The sequence below is a fragment of the Gopherus evgoodei genome, unplaced genomic scaffold, assembly GCF_007399415.2.
Source record: "Gopherus evgoodei ecotype Sinaloan lineage unplaced genomic scaffold, rGopEvg1_v1.p scaffold_35_arrow_ctg1, whole genome shotgun sequence".
Classification (NCBI taxonomy): Eukaryota; Metazoa; Chordata; order Testudines; family Testudinidae; genus Gopherus; species Gopherus evgoodei.
In genome coordinates, this window is record NW_022060027.1 from 2,843,230 (window position 1) to 2,857,320 (window position 14,091).

General features: G+C 65.1%; 1 protein-coding gene across 12 annotated transcripts in view; it reads right to left on the reverse strand.

Annotated features, from left to right (window-relative positions):
* LOC115641537 (myosin-10-like) overlaps nucleotides 1-14,091 on the reverse strand; it is a 58,936-nt gene that overhangs the window by 41,865 nt on the left and 2,980 nt on the right. For 5 of the 12 annotated variants that reach the window (XM_030544749.1, XM_030544747.1, XM_030544742.1 and 2 more), the window contains exons 2-8: nucleotides 10,059-10,424; nucleotides 6,319-6,475; nucleotides 4,889-4,916; nucleotides 3,012-3,114; nucleotides 2,381-2,410; nucleotides 1,037-1,129; nucleotides 332-395 (exon numbers count right to left, since the gene is read on the reverse strand). In XM_030544749.1, coding sequence (XP_030400609.1) covers nucleotides 332-395; nucleotides 1,037-1,129; nucleotides 2,381-2,410; nucleotides 3,012-3,114; nucleotides 4,889-4,916; nucleotides 6,319-6,475; nucleotides 10,059-10,406 — 823 coding nt within the window. In that variant the 5' untranslated portion in view covers nucleotides 10,407-10,424. Of the gene's footprint in view, nucleotides 1-331; nucleotides 396-1,036; nucleotides 1,130-1,951; nucleotides 1,973-2,380; nucleotides 2,411-3,011; nucleotides 3,115-4,888; nucleotides 4,917-6,318; nucleotides 6,476-10,058; nucleotides 10,425-12,403; nucleotides 12,499-14,091 lie in introns of those variants that run through there. The other 7 variants (XM_030544754.1, XM_030544748.1, XM_030544753.1 and 4 more) reach the window with 3 other exon arrangements.

Below are 14,091 nucleotides of genomic sequence, written 5' to 3' on the forward strand. Positions count from 1 at the left end.
CCCCACACGCAGCCCCAGAGCCCCCTCATACCTCAGGGAGGGGGATCACCCCCCACACAGCCCCAGAGCCCCTCCATACCTCAGGGAGGGGGAATCACCCCCACACACAGACCCAGAGCCCCCCCATACCTCAGAGAGGGGGAATCACCCCCACACAGAGCCCCAGAGCCCCCCCATACCTCAGAGAGGGGGAATCACCCCCATATGCAGCCCCAGAGCCCCCCCCATACCTCAGGGAGGGGCAATCACTCCCAACCCCCCGCCAAACCTTGCTAGGGGCCAAGTGCCCTGCCCACTCCCCTCCCATCCTGCCCCCCAGCCCAAAGGATACAGGTCTCTATATTGGCTCCAACAATGTAGCCGGCCACGTCAAAATTGATCCGGATGAATTTACCCTGGTGGGGGACAGAGGGTGCAATGGAATTGATGTGGTGGGTGGAAGGACTCCTCTGCCCCCACACTCCCCCGCAGGACCTCCAAACCCCCACCTGCCCCTTCCCCCGGGGCCCTCACACCCCTGCCTGCCCCTTCCCCTGGGACCCCTACGCCCCTGCCTCCCCCTCCCCCCAGGGCCCTCAGACCCTGACCTGCCCATCCACTAGGGGCCCCCACACCCCGACCTGCCCCTTCCCCCGGGGCCCTCACACCCCTGCCTCCCCCTCCCCCCAGGGCCCTGAGACCCTGACCTGCCCGTCCACTAGGGGCCCCCACACCCCGACCTGCCCCTTCCCCCATGGCCCTCACACCCCTGCCTGCCCCTTCCCCTGGGACCCCTACGCCCCTGCCTCCCCCTCCCCCCAGGGCCCTCAGACCCTGACCTGCCCGTCCACTAGGGGCCCCCACACCCCGACCTGCCCCTTCCCCCGGGGCCCCCATGCCCCTGCCTGCCCCTTCCCCTGGGAGCCCTACGCCCCTGCCTCCCCCTCCCCCCAGGGCCCTCAGACCCTGACCTGCCTCTCCACTTGGGGCCCCCACACCCCTGCCTGCCCCTTCCCCTCATTCCTCCCCCCCAGCCCTGCCGCCCCCCCGCACTCACGAATCGGGAGGAGTTGTCGTTTTTCACCGTCTTGGCGTTGCCGAAGGCCTCCAGGATGGGGTTGGCCTGAAGCAGCTGCTGCTCCAGCTCGCCCTGCAGGGAGAGGGCTGGGGTCACACTGGAGGGGGCACTAGGGGGGCAGGGAGCTCCTGGATGCCCCGGCCCCCCACCTCTCCCAGCAGGGGGCGCTGTGGGGCGCAGGGAGCTCCCGGCTGCCCCGGCCCCCCACCTCTCCCAGCAGGGGGCGCTGTGGGGCGCAGGGAGCTCCCGGCTGCCCCAGCCCCCCACCTCTCCCAGCAGGGGGTGCTGTGGGGCGCAGGGAGCTCCCGCCTGCCCCGGCCCCCCACCTCTCCCAGCAGGGGGCGCTGTGGGGCGCAGGGAGCTCCCGGCTGCCCCGGCCCCCCACCTCTCCCAGCAGGGGGCGCTGTGGGGCGCAGGGAGCTCCCGGCTGCCCCGGCCCCCCACCTCTCCCAGCAGGGGGTGCTGTGGGGCGCAGGGAGCTCCCGCCTGCCCCGGCCCCCCACCTCTCCCAGCAGGGGGCGCTGGGAGGTGCAGGGAGCTCCCAGCTGCTCCAGCCTCCACCTCTCCCAGCAGGGGGCGCTGGGAGGTGCAGGGAGCTCCCGGCTGCTCCGGCCCCCCCACCTCTCTCAGCAGGGGGCGCTGGGAGCTGCAGGGAGCTCCCGGCTGCTCCAGCCTCCACCTCTCCCAGCAGGGGGCGCTGTGGGGCGCAGGGAGCTCCCGGCCGCCCCGGCCCCCCCACCTCTCTCAGCAGGGGGCGCTGGGAGCTGCAGGGAGCTCCCGGCTGCTCCAGCCCCCACCTCTCCCAGCAGGGGGTGCTATTATACGAGTGACCCTCCCCCCACCCCCGGGGATTTGGGGGTTATCACAGGAACCGCGGGGCTGGGCGCTACTCACATAGGAGACGGGGCCGGAGCTCTGTGCAGGGGTCACACGCACACGAGATGTGGGAGGGAGAGGGGCAAAAGACAAACAGAACCAGAGGGTTAGTCGGAGCGGCGACAAGGGGTGCGACCGAACAGGACAAAACGAGCCGACAGCGACACAAACCAGGAATCGACTCCCCCCTCCAGCTCTAACCACCGGCCCCCACCTCCCTCCCCGAGCGGGGGAGAGAACCCAGGAGTCCTGGCTCCTGGCACTGGGGCAGATGTAACCAAAAAGCCTTTGCCAAAGTCAGCCCAAAAAAATATTAAAAAGCCAGGCAAAGCAGCAAAAGGGAACTCGATGAACCGCGCGCCAAGGGGGCTGGGCTATGGGTAGCCAATCAAAGGGCAGGAATGGCTGCGGGCGGGCAGGCGGGTGGCACACGATGCGTCCACTTGCCAGGTGCCTGGCCAGGTTCGGCGACTCCAGCTGGGGGCAGCAAGACAGGGGAGAGGAGAGGTTACTGCTGGAGGACGCGTGTATCCCACCGCACCCACCAACAGCCCCCTTTGGCCACACTGCCAACAGTCAGAACACGGCCGCCTCCAACGGGCTAGGGCTGGTTATACAGGGACCTCTCACCCGGCTCTGGGAGGTAGCCCCTCTGGAGTGGGTCACAGGGCCTGGCTATATGGGGACGCCTCACCTAGCACTGGGACGGCGGCCTCTCTGGGGTGGAACCCAGACGTATTGATACCCACTCCCCATCCTCTCAGCACTAGATAGCTCTAACCCTCACTACAGCCCCAGACCCACCCTCCTAATTGCTCCAGGGACTCTGGGGTAACACACAGGGCACGAACACAGCTTAGGGGGGCACATCAGGGTTGAGGGGAGCTGGGAGAGTCTAGACACAGGTGTTGGGCAGTTGGTTTATATAGGCAGCTGGGGGGGAGGAAGGGACCCCGAACTGGGTCAGGTGAGCTGGCACAGGTGCTGAGGCCCAGTAGTACCCGCCCGCCCCCACAGGGAGCACCCACCCCAGCACCCATGGGTGCTCAGTGCCAGGCCAGCGCAGCTGGACTCTCACCGGGATGCTCTGCTCCTTGCGGGCCTTGTGGGAGGAGGCCACGTGGGCCAGGTACTGGATCACCTTCTTGGTGTTCTCCGTCTTCCCGGCGCCTGACTCGCCCCTGCAACAGCACCAGGGCTGCGGTGACGGGTACATGGGGCAGCACCACACACACAGCCCAGCAGGAGGCAGCACTGGGTGTGAACACACACACACACACACACACACACAGCCCAGCAGGGGGCAGCGCTTGTCGCACACACATCCCAGCAGGAGGCAGCGCTGGGTGCACACACATAAACACACAGTCCAGCAGGGGGCAGTGCTGGGTGCGAATGCGCGCGCGCGCACACATACACACACACACACACACACACATACACACACACAAACAAAGCCCAGCAGGGGGCAGCGCTGGGTGCGAATGTGCGCGCATACACACACACAAAGCCCAGCAGGGGGCAGCGCTTGCCGCACACACACCGCAGCAGGAGGCAGCGCTGGATGCACACACATAAACACACAGCCCAGCAGGGGGCAGCGCTGGGTGCACACACATAAACACACAGCCCAGCAGGGGGCAGCACTGGCCGCACACATACCCCAGCAGGAGGCAGCGCTGGGTGAACACACATGAACACACAGCCCAGCAGGGGGCAGCACTGGCCGCACACACACCCCAGCAGGAGGCAGCACTGGGTGCACACACACGCACACACACACACACAGCCCAGCAGGGGGCAGCGCTGGGCACACACACACACCCCAGCAGGAGGCAGCGCTGGGTGTGCACACACACACACACACCAGCAGGGGACAGCGCTGGGCACACACACACACACCCCAGCAGGAGGCAGCGCTGGGTGCGCACACACACGCGCGCACACACACACACACACACACACAAGCAGGGGGCAGCACTGAGTGTGCACGCACACACACACAGGGTACGTCCAGACTACCCGCCGTTTCGGTGGGTAGCAATCGATTTTTCGGGGATCGCTATATCGCGTCTCATCTAGACACGATATATCGATCCCCGAACACGCTCCCGTGGACTCCGGAACTCCACCGGAGCGAGTGGCGGGAGCGGAGTCAACAGGGGGAGCCGCGGCCGTCGATCCCGCACCGTGAGGACCCGAGGAAAATCGATCTAAGATACTTCGACGTCAGCGACGCTGTTCACGCAGCTGAAGTTGCATATCTTAGATTGATACCCCCCCAGTTTAGACCAGCCCTCCCCCACACACACACACAGCCCAGCAGGGGGCAGCGCTGGGCACACACACACACACACATATACCAGCAGGGGGCAGCGCTGGGTGCATGAGTGCAAACACACACACACACACATATACACACACAGAGCCCAGCAGGGGGCAGCACTGGGCGCACACACACACACACATACACCAGCAGGGGGCAGCGCTGGGTGCGGGCACACACACACACCAGCAGGGGGCAGCGCTGGGTGCGTGAGCGCAAACACATACACACACATATACACACACAGCCCAGCAGGGGGCAGCACTGGGCGCGTGCACACACACACACACACACACCCCAGCAGGGGGCAGCGCTGGGTGCGTGTGCGCAAACACACACACACACATATACACACACATCCCAGCAGGGGGCAGTGCTGGGCACGCACGCACACACACACCCCAGCAGAAGGCAGCACTGGGTGCACGCACACACACACCAGCAGGGGGCAGCGCTGGGCACATATATACACACACATGCCACCAGGGAGCAGCGCTGGGCACATAAACACCGCCCCAGCAGGGGGCAGCATCGCTCTCTCTCTCTCGCACGCACACCCTCATCCCCCCAGCAGGGAGCGCGCACACACATACACATACACACACACACACAGAGTTTGTGACACTTACGTGCACAGGATGGATTGATCCTCTCGGTCTGTTGGAAGAGACAGGCGATGAGTGTGGTGCTGCACACACCACCCAGCAGTGTCACCTCCCCCACCCGCAGCCCCCTCCTGAATATGGGGGCGTGTGTCACCCGGCTGGATGTAGCAGCCCCAACCCTTGCTGCCCCAGAGCCCCCATTTCCCCAGCCCACACAACCCCCAGCACAGACACACACACACACACACTGAGCAGGGCCCAGCCCCCAGCAGGACACATACACACAGGGCAGGGCTGGACACACTCACACAGAGCAGGGCCCAGCCCCCAGCAGGGGCAACACACACACACACACACACACACACACACACACACACACACACACAGGGCAGGGCTGGACACACACACGCACAGACAGTGACAAACTAGGAATGGTCTTAATATTTTCTCTGAATACTGTGTTGGTGCCTCAGTTTCCCCTATGCAGCTCTTAAGTATCTAGCAGAGCAAAGGGCCAGTGCACCCAAATGCCTGGCACGCTGTCTCCTGGCAGCTGATGGCCTGGGCCCTTCTCTGCAAAGGTGCCAGCTGAAGGTGTTGGAGACAAAGGGATCAGGTGACCTCCTGGCCCAGGAAAGGAACTGAGCAGAGGAGGAGGGGCTGGGAGGGGTTGTGAGTCTGGAGCTGGCTGGGGACAAGGAGTGAAGTGCAGACGTGGGGGTCTGGCTCACTGCCCCCCAGAATGGACCCGGCCGAGGGGTCCGGCTCGCGGTACCTACAAGTTCTGTTTTAAATCCTGTTCCTGTCATCGAATAAACCTCTGTGTTACTGGCTGGCTGAGAGTCACGTCTGACTGCGAAGTGGGGGTGCAAGACCCTGTGGCTTCCCCAGGACCCCGCTGGGGCGGACTCGCTGTGGGAAGCGCACGGAGGGGCAGAGGATGCTGAACGCTCCAAGGTCAGACCCAGGCGGTGAAGCTGTGTGAGCTTCTGGCCCTGGAGACAGTCTGCTCCGAGGGAGAGGAGGCTCCTCAAAGTCCTGACTGGCTTTGTGGGGAGCAGTTCCAGAGCATCACTGGGGGACTCCGTGACACATACACACACAGAGCAGGGCCCAGCCCCCAGCAGGGGCAACACACAGACAAACAGACACACACACACAGCAGGGGACACACACACACACACACACACACACAGACAAAGAGCAGGAACCACACACACACACAGAGCAGGGCCCAGTCCCCAGCAGGGGCGACACACAAACACACACACAGAGCAGGGCCCAGCCCCCAGCAGGGGCGACACACACACACATCCAGCAGGGGCCACACACACACACACAGAGCAGGGCCCAGCCCCTAGCAGGGGCGACACACAAACACACACATACGCACAGGGGACAGAGCTGGACACACACACACAGCAGGGCCCAGTAGGGGCCACACACACACACACCCTGCAGCATGCTGCGGTAGGCAGCCTCCGAGATGGCGTAGATGTGGGGTGGCATCTCATGGCGCTTCTTGCCCCGATACATCTCGACAATCTGCTCCGTGTAGATGGGCAGGTTCTTGTAGGGGTTGATGACCACACAGAACAGCCCTGAGTACGTCTAGGAGGGGGCACAGAGAGAGGCAGGGAATCAATGGGGGAAGGGCAGGGAGCCCGGACTCCTGGGTTCTCCCCACAGCACCTTACGACAGGGAAACTGATTCCTAGTAGTTAATTCCCAAGCAGGGCCAGGCGTTCGGGGGCCAACTCAGAGGAAAGGGGTCGTGCCAGAGCGAGGGCCACGGGTGTCCCCATTCGGTACAGCTGGCCTGAGCCCCCTGGGGGGTGTTGGGGGGCAGGACCCTCTGCAAGGCCAGGAGGATGGAGATACGTCTGGACTTTCTTTTGACTACAACCAGCGCCCACCTGATCCCTAACGGGTGCATGGAAAGGGGGGAAGGGAGATGGGGGGATCTGATGGGGCTTTGTATCCCCACTTCCCTCACAGAGCTGGGGAAAGAACCCAGGAATCCTGGCTCCCAGCCCCCCCTGCTCTAACCACTAGCCCCTACTCCCCTCCCAGAGCTCTAGAGAGAACCCAGGAGTCCTGGCTCTCAGCCCCCCTGCTCTAACCACTAGAACCCACTTCCCTCCCAGAGCCATAGAGAGAACCCAGGAGTCCTGGCTCCCAGCCCTAACATCTCACGGCTCCCCATGGCAGCTGGGCTCAGGGTCTGTAATTACAGGCGGGGCCACTCACCAATTAAATCCCAGCTAATTACAGAGCCGAGGGGCATTTGCCGGGCATGTCCCTGCCCCAGGCTGGGCGAGGTGCCCAGGCCAGCGCAGCAGGGTGGGGGCAGATCCAAGCCCACCCAGGGGCACCATGGGAGACCTCTGGCAACTCAAGAACTAACATGGTCTACACTCAGCGCTGGGAGCCAGGACGCCTGGGTTCTCTCCTGGCTCTGGGAGGGGAGTGGGGTCTAGAGGTTAGAGCAGGGAGGGCTGGGAGCCAGGACGCCTGGGTTCCCTCCTGGCTCTGGGAGGGGAGTGGGGTCTAGTGGTTAGAGCAGGGGGGGCTGGGAACCAGGAAGCCTGGGTTCTCTCCCTGGCTCTGGGAGAGGAGTGGGATCTAGTGGGTTTGGGGTGGGGGCTGGAAGACAGGACTCCTGGGTTCCACAGGGGATGGTGTTTTTCTCCCTGTAGTATTGGGGTTGGGGCCATGACCAGCTTCAGACCCATCTGTGGGGCCCAGCAGTGGGTGACCAACCCCAAATCCCCATTGATGGAAGAGAGGGCCTGGACCCAGGTCAGGGGGGCATTGCTCCCGGGGGGGAGGGGGCCAAGCTGCCACCCCGTGACCCCATCTCATGCTAAGCAGGGACAGGCATGTCCTGAGCAGGGAATGGTGAGGGGCTGGGGTGAGGCCTGGGGGGGCTCAGTGGGGGACAGGGCAGGGGCACCTCCCTGGGGGTGCTTTCCCTTCGGCGCCAACCCCCCCCCACTACCCCGCAGGGCAGGACTCACACCTGGCGCTGTGGCCCGCCCCAGTTCCCATCAAACAAGTCGGGCCTGTCTTAGCCCTGGCACCACGCCAACCTGCCCCACACCCAGCCCGGCCGAGGGGGGGCAGGGATCCAAGACAACCTGCCCCGCCCCCCATCTCGGCTGCTGTGTCCTCTGCCCCCCGCCTCACACTGCCGCAGACCCAACCCTGTCTGCCCCCCGCACTGCCCAAATTCCCACTCTGACCCAAGCGCCCCCCCTGCCGGGCACGGGCACGGCCCTGTCAAGGCATCGGGGCAGCCCTGACAGCTAGTGGACAGCGACCCCTGCTGGGACCCCTTCCCTGTAGCCCAGAGCCTCCAGCTGACAGCACCCCCTGCTGAGCCCCCCGCCCCACAGCACAGAGCCACCTGCTGAGCCCCCTGCCCCACAGCCCAGCACCCCCTGCCCCACAGCACAGCATCCCCTGATGAACCCCCGCCCCACAGCCCAGTGCCCTCTGCCCCATAGCACAGCGCCCCCTGCTGAGCCCCCCGCCCCACAGCACAGAGCCACCTGCTGAGCCCCCTGCCCACAGCCCAGCGCCCCCTGCCCCATAGCACAGCACCCACTGATGAACCCCCCACCCCACAGCCCAGCGCACTCTGCCCCATAGCACAGTGCCCCCTGCTGAACCCCCCGCCCCACAGCCCAGAGCCCTCTGCCCCATAGCACAGCGCCCCCTGCTGAACCCCCCGCCCCACAGCCCAGTGCCCTCTGCCCCATAGCACAGTGCCCCCTGCTGAACCCCCCGCCCCACAGCACAGAGCCACCTGCTGAGCCCCCTGCCTCACAGCCCAGCACCCCCTGCACCATAGCCCAGTGCCCCCTGCTGAACCCCCCACCCCACAGCCCAGCGCCCTCTGCCCCATATCACAGCACCCTCTGCTGAACCCCCCACCTCACAGCCCAGCGCCCTCTGCCCCACAGCACAGAGCCCCTGCTGACCCCCCCGTCCCACAGCACAGAGCCACCTGCTGAGCCCCCTGCCCCACAGCCCAGTGCCCCCTGCCCCATAGCACAGCGCCCTCTGCTGAACACCCTACGCCACAGCCCAGCGCCCTCTGCCCCATAACACAGCGCCTCCTACTGAGCCCCTCACCTCACAGCACAGCACCCGCTGCTGAACACCCCGCCCCACAGCACCCCACCCCTACTGAGTCCCCTGCCCCACAGCACCCCCTGCTGAGCTCCCCGCCCCACAGCACAGAGCCCCCCTGCTGAATCCCCTGCGCCATAGCACAGCACTCCCTGCTGAGCCCGTCGCCCCGCAGCACAGCGCCCCCTGCTGAGCCTGTCGCCCCGCAGCACAGGCCCCCAGGTGCCGCCCTGGGGCACTGGACCAGTGCTGGGCCCATGGCTCCCACGGGGCAGGGCTGACCCTAACGGGTTCCCTGCTAAGCTCTCGGCTGTGCTCCACCCCCCCGGCCCGTGAGCCAGCCCCATGGAATCCACCTGCCCCGCCCCTCACCTCAGCCCAGCCCTCCCTGCCTGGGGCAAAGTACAGGCCACTCCCTGCCTCCCCCAGCCCAGAGACGCGCCCAGCCCCACACCTGCCGGGACAGGCCATGGATGGAGTGGGGCGACCCCTAGTGGGGACATCGGGCACAGCAGGCCGGGGCAGCCCCTGGCAGGGTCCAGGCGGGGCCCCTCGAGATGTCACCGCCCGGCCCTGTGGCTTCCCCCAGCCCCATCTCTCCCAGCCCGCATGACAATAGGCAGAGGGGGGCACATTCGGGACTCTTGGCTGCATCGGGGGGAGGGGGACAAGTGGCTTTTTCATATCAGGGGTGCTGCGAATCCTTGGTTTGCGGGGGGGGTGGTGTCTAGTGGGTTAGAGCATGGGGGCTGGGAGCCAGGACTCCTGGGTTCTCTACCCAGCTCTGGGAGGGGAGTGGTGCCTAGCGGTCAGAGCAGGGGGGCTGGGAGCCAGGACTCCTGGGTTCTTTCCCCAGCTCTGGAAGGGGAGTGGATCCTAGCGGTCAGAGCAAGGGGGCTGGGAGTCAAGACTCCTGGGCTCTTTCCCCAGCTCTGGGAGGGAGTGGGGCCTAATGGTCAGAGCAGGGTGGCTGGGAGCCAGAACTCCTGGCTTCTCTCCCTGGCTCTGGGAGGGGTGTGGGGGGTCGGGCTCCCGGACGCCGGGCTCCCTCACTCACGTAGATGAGGCCAGAGTAGTAGCGGTCCTTGAGGTTGTGCAGCACAGAGGCCTCATTGAGGCAGGTCAGCTCAGCCATGTCCTCCACCTTGGAGAACTTCGGGGGGTTCATCTTCTGCACCTCGTGCTTGGGCACCAGCACCTGGCGCCCGTTCTCCGCCAGCTCCACCAGCACCTCGTCGGCCCGCTCCTCCCGCAGGCCGGCTGCCTCGAAGCCGTGCCGCTCCGAGGGCACCCACACCAGCCGCTTGGCCGTCCAGTCCGCCTGCGTGGCCAGGTTCCCCACCGAGTCCCGGTCCACGAAGAGGTAGCGCTCGGCAGCGTCCCGCTGAGCCACCCGCGCCGCCATGGCTGCGACGGGGGGAGCCTGGGGGGAGAGGGGTGGGGTCAGTGAAGCAGGGAGACCCTCCGAGAACAAGCCGGACCACGCCGCCCCCCTGATTGACCCTACAATAACACACCAGCCCCGAGAGACCCTACAATAACAAACCAGCCCCAAGAGACCCTACAATAACACACCGGACCACGCCACCCCCGAGAGACCCTACAATAACACACCAGCCCCGAGAGACTCTACAGTAACACACCGGACCACGCCACCCCCCTGAGAGACCCTACAATAACACACTAGCCCCAAGAGACCCTACAATAACACACCAGCCCTGAGAGACCCTACAATAACACACCAGCCCTGAGAGACCCCACAATAACACACTGGACCACGCTACTCCCCTGAGAGACCCTACAATAACAAACCAGCCCCGAGAGACCCTACAATAACACACCAGACCATGCCACCCCCCCGAGACTCTAAAATAACACACCAGCCCCGAGAGACCCTACAATAACACACCAACCCCGAGAGACCCTACAATAACACACCGGACCACGCTACCCCCCTGAGACCCTACAATAACAAACCAGTCCCGAGAAACCCTACAATAACACACCAGACCATGCCACCCCCCCGAGACTCTACAATAACACACCAGCCCTCAGAGACCCTACAATAACACACCAGAGCACACCACAGCAGGAAGACCTACAATAACAAACCCAAGAAGCCACAGCGTGGCCCTACAATAACAAACCAGCCTGCACAGACCTGAGAGGATCTGCCTGACAGAGAGGCTCTGAGGGTGCCTCTCACTCCCGACCCGCAGCCCTCCTTGCACTGGAAGCAGTGAGGCCGGGCTGCGATGGGGGGAGCTGAGCTCTGGCCACTACAACAGAGACCAGCCAACTCACGGCACCCGCCAGCCCGATTCCGGGCCCATGGCAACCAGACCCAGTGATTCCCCCTCCTGCTGCCCACCTGCCCTTCCCTCAGGCTGTTTGGGGGCCCAGATGGGGAGGGGCAGGCCCCCTGGGTCTCCCCCACCTCATCCCATCACTTGCACTCACACACACGCACGCACACACACACTCTCTCCAGCTCCAAAGCTAACCCTAGTCTGGCACTAGGGGCCTCCCTCCCCCCCCCCCGCCCCCCTCCGGGCGGGAATAAGCACCCATGAGCCTGGGACTGAAAACTCTTGGGCACGGGGGGGTGCGGGGGGGCGGATATTCTCACTGTGATCCGTCCAGAACTGTTTGTTATTGTAGGGTCTCTCTGCCGGGGGTGGAGGGGGGAAGGTACATGGTTTGTCACTGAAGGGATTCTGGGGAGCACTGGGGAGCACAGACACAGGTTCTGTTATTGTAGGGTCTCTCAGGATGGCTGGGGCTGAGTACGCTGGGTTGTTATTGAGCCTGAGTAGCTGTGGAGTGGGGGAGATCCCAGGGCTGGGCTAGCAGGGGCTGTGGGTTGGCAGTGAGGGGCACTGGCAGAGCTGGGGGGAGCCCAGGGCTGGACTAGCAGGGGCTGCGGGTCCGGACTGAGGGGCACCGGCAGAGCTGGGGAGTAAGTGGGGGCTGAATCAAGACTCTTGGGTTTTATCCTCGGCTCTGGGAGGGGAGTGGGGGCTAGTGATTAGAGTGGGGGGGCTGGGAGCCAGGACTCCTGGGTTCTCTCCCGGCTCTGTTAATTTTCCTGTCCCTCAGTGGCTTCGCTGGGGGGCAGCAGGGTCGGCTGGGGGTGGGGCCAAGCTGCATTTCCCCATTCCCGAAGCCGGGAGAAGTCTGCCTTCCCCCCCACACACACAGGACAAGCCCCAGCCTGCCCTCTCCCTGCAGGTGTTTCGCTCGCCGGGTGCACACGGGGGGGCGGGCCCTGGCTCCAACCCCCGAAACCGGCCCTTCAGCTGGGGAGGGGGTTCACCCCAGCCACCCCCTGCCCCAGAGGAGGGGACCTCAGAGCACAACCCAGGATCTAATCCACCTCCCACCCCCGGATGCGCCCCTCACCTGGCCAGGCCTGGGCAAGGGTCAATCCTGGTTTCTCAGGCAGCAGCGCCCAGCGGAGCTGCCAGGCTGCGTCACTGAGGCAGGGAGGAGACAGGAGGGAACTGCCAACCCCAGCAGCTGGCATGGGGCAGCTCCTGGCACTGGGGAGGGGACAGACCCAGCCCCGCCCCCACGCTGACCCACCAGACCCCACCCTCCTCCCAGAGCGGGCGGGGCGGGGGGGAAGAGAACCCAGGAGTCCTGGCTTCCAGCGGGAGGCCTGAATACTCCTGACTGATTCAGAGCCCATCACCACCAGAAACTGAAAATCAGCTGTGGGTGGAGCCCAGGGCTGGGCTAGTAGGGGGCTGCGGGTCGGGAGTGAGGGGCACCAGCAAAGCTGGCGGGGAGCCCAAGGACGGGCTAGCAGAGGCTGCAGGTTGGGAGTGAGGGGCACCAGCAAAGCTGGCGGGAGATCCCAAGGCCGGGCTAGCAGGGGCTGCGGGTCGAGAGTGAGGGGCACTGGCAGAGCTGGGGCGTGGGGGTCACTTGCCCCACTGCTTGGACTTGCCAATACTTCGTATGTTGTTGGCTGGTGTGTCATCCCTCCCGCCTCGCCCCGGGCAGGGCTCAGCTCGGCTCAGCTCATTACCTAACAAGGAGCGAAGAGGCAGGTATGACCCCTCCCCGCCCGCCCTTTGGCCCAGACCCAAGGCAGGTGGATCGGTCGGCTCAGCAGGGCAGGGTGCAAATTCCAGAATCACCTGCTCCAACCGCACCCGCCCAGGGCTGGGGAGAGAACCCAGGAGTCCTGGCTCCCAACCCCCTGATCTAACCGCTAGACGCCATTCCCCTCCCAGAGCCAGCTTAGAACCTAGGAGTCCTGGCTCCCAGCCTCCCCCCAGCCACTACATGCCACTCCCCTCTCAGAGCCGGGGAGAAAACCCCGACCCCAGTGATTGGCTGCGTTCCAGCTGAAGCCCCCGGCCCTGGAGGGTCGGGAACCCAGCCCAGCCCCCACTCTCCCCCCAGTTGTGCCCAGCCAGCCCATTAATTAGCTCATCAATCAGCGCATGGAGCAGGCATTGCCGGGCGCGTTGGGGATGAGCCAGAGGCCCCGAGGTGCCTGCGACACCTGGGGAACCCCCTGCCACTGCACTGCTGCCAAGTGGGGAAGCTGGCGAAGCGGGTTCTGGCCAGGTCAGCACGTGGAGGAGGGACGACACAGCTGGACCCACGGGACTGCCCTGGGGATGGATCAGCAGGGGGCGCTCTCTGCAGCCAGGCAGTGCAGGCCCCATGCCCTAGGGCAGCACTAGGGGGCGCTGGGATGCGGGGGGCTCAGCAGGGGGCTCTCTGTGGCTGGGCAGTGCAGGCCCCATGCCCCAAGGCAGCACTGGGGGCGTTAGGCTGCAGGGAGTGGGGGGCTCAGCAGCGGGTGCTCTCCCCGGGCAGGCAAGACGGGCCCCGATGCCTCAAGGGGGAATAATCCCTAGGAGACACAAGCAGGCTTTGGCCATCATGACTGGTTCTCTCCTCAGCTCTGGGAGGGGAGTGGGGACTAGTTGTTAGAGCAGGAGGGCTGGGAGCCAGGACTCCTGGGTTCTCCCCCCAGCTCTGGCAGGGTCAGGGCTCTGAGCCAGGCCCATCGCGCCAGGGGTGAGGGGAGGGTGCTCTCAGCATAATTGTGGTCTGTGCTGTGGAATGCC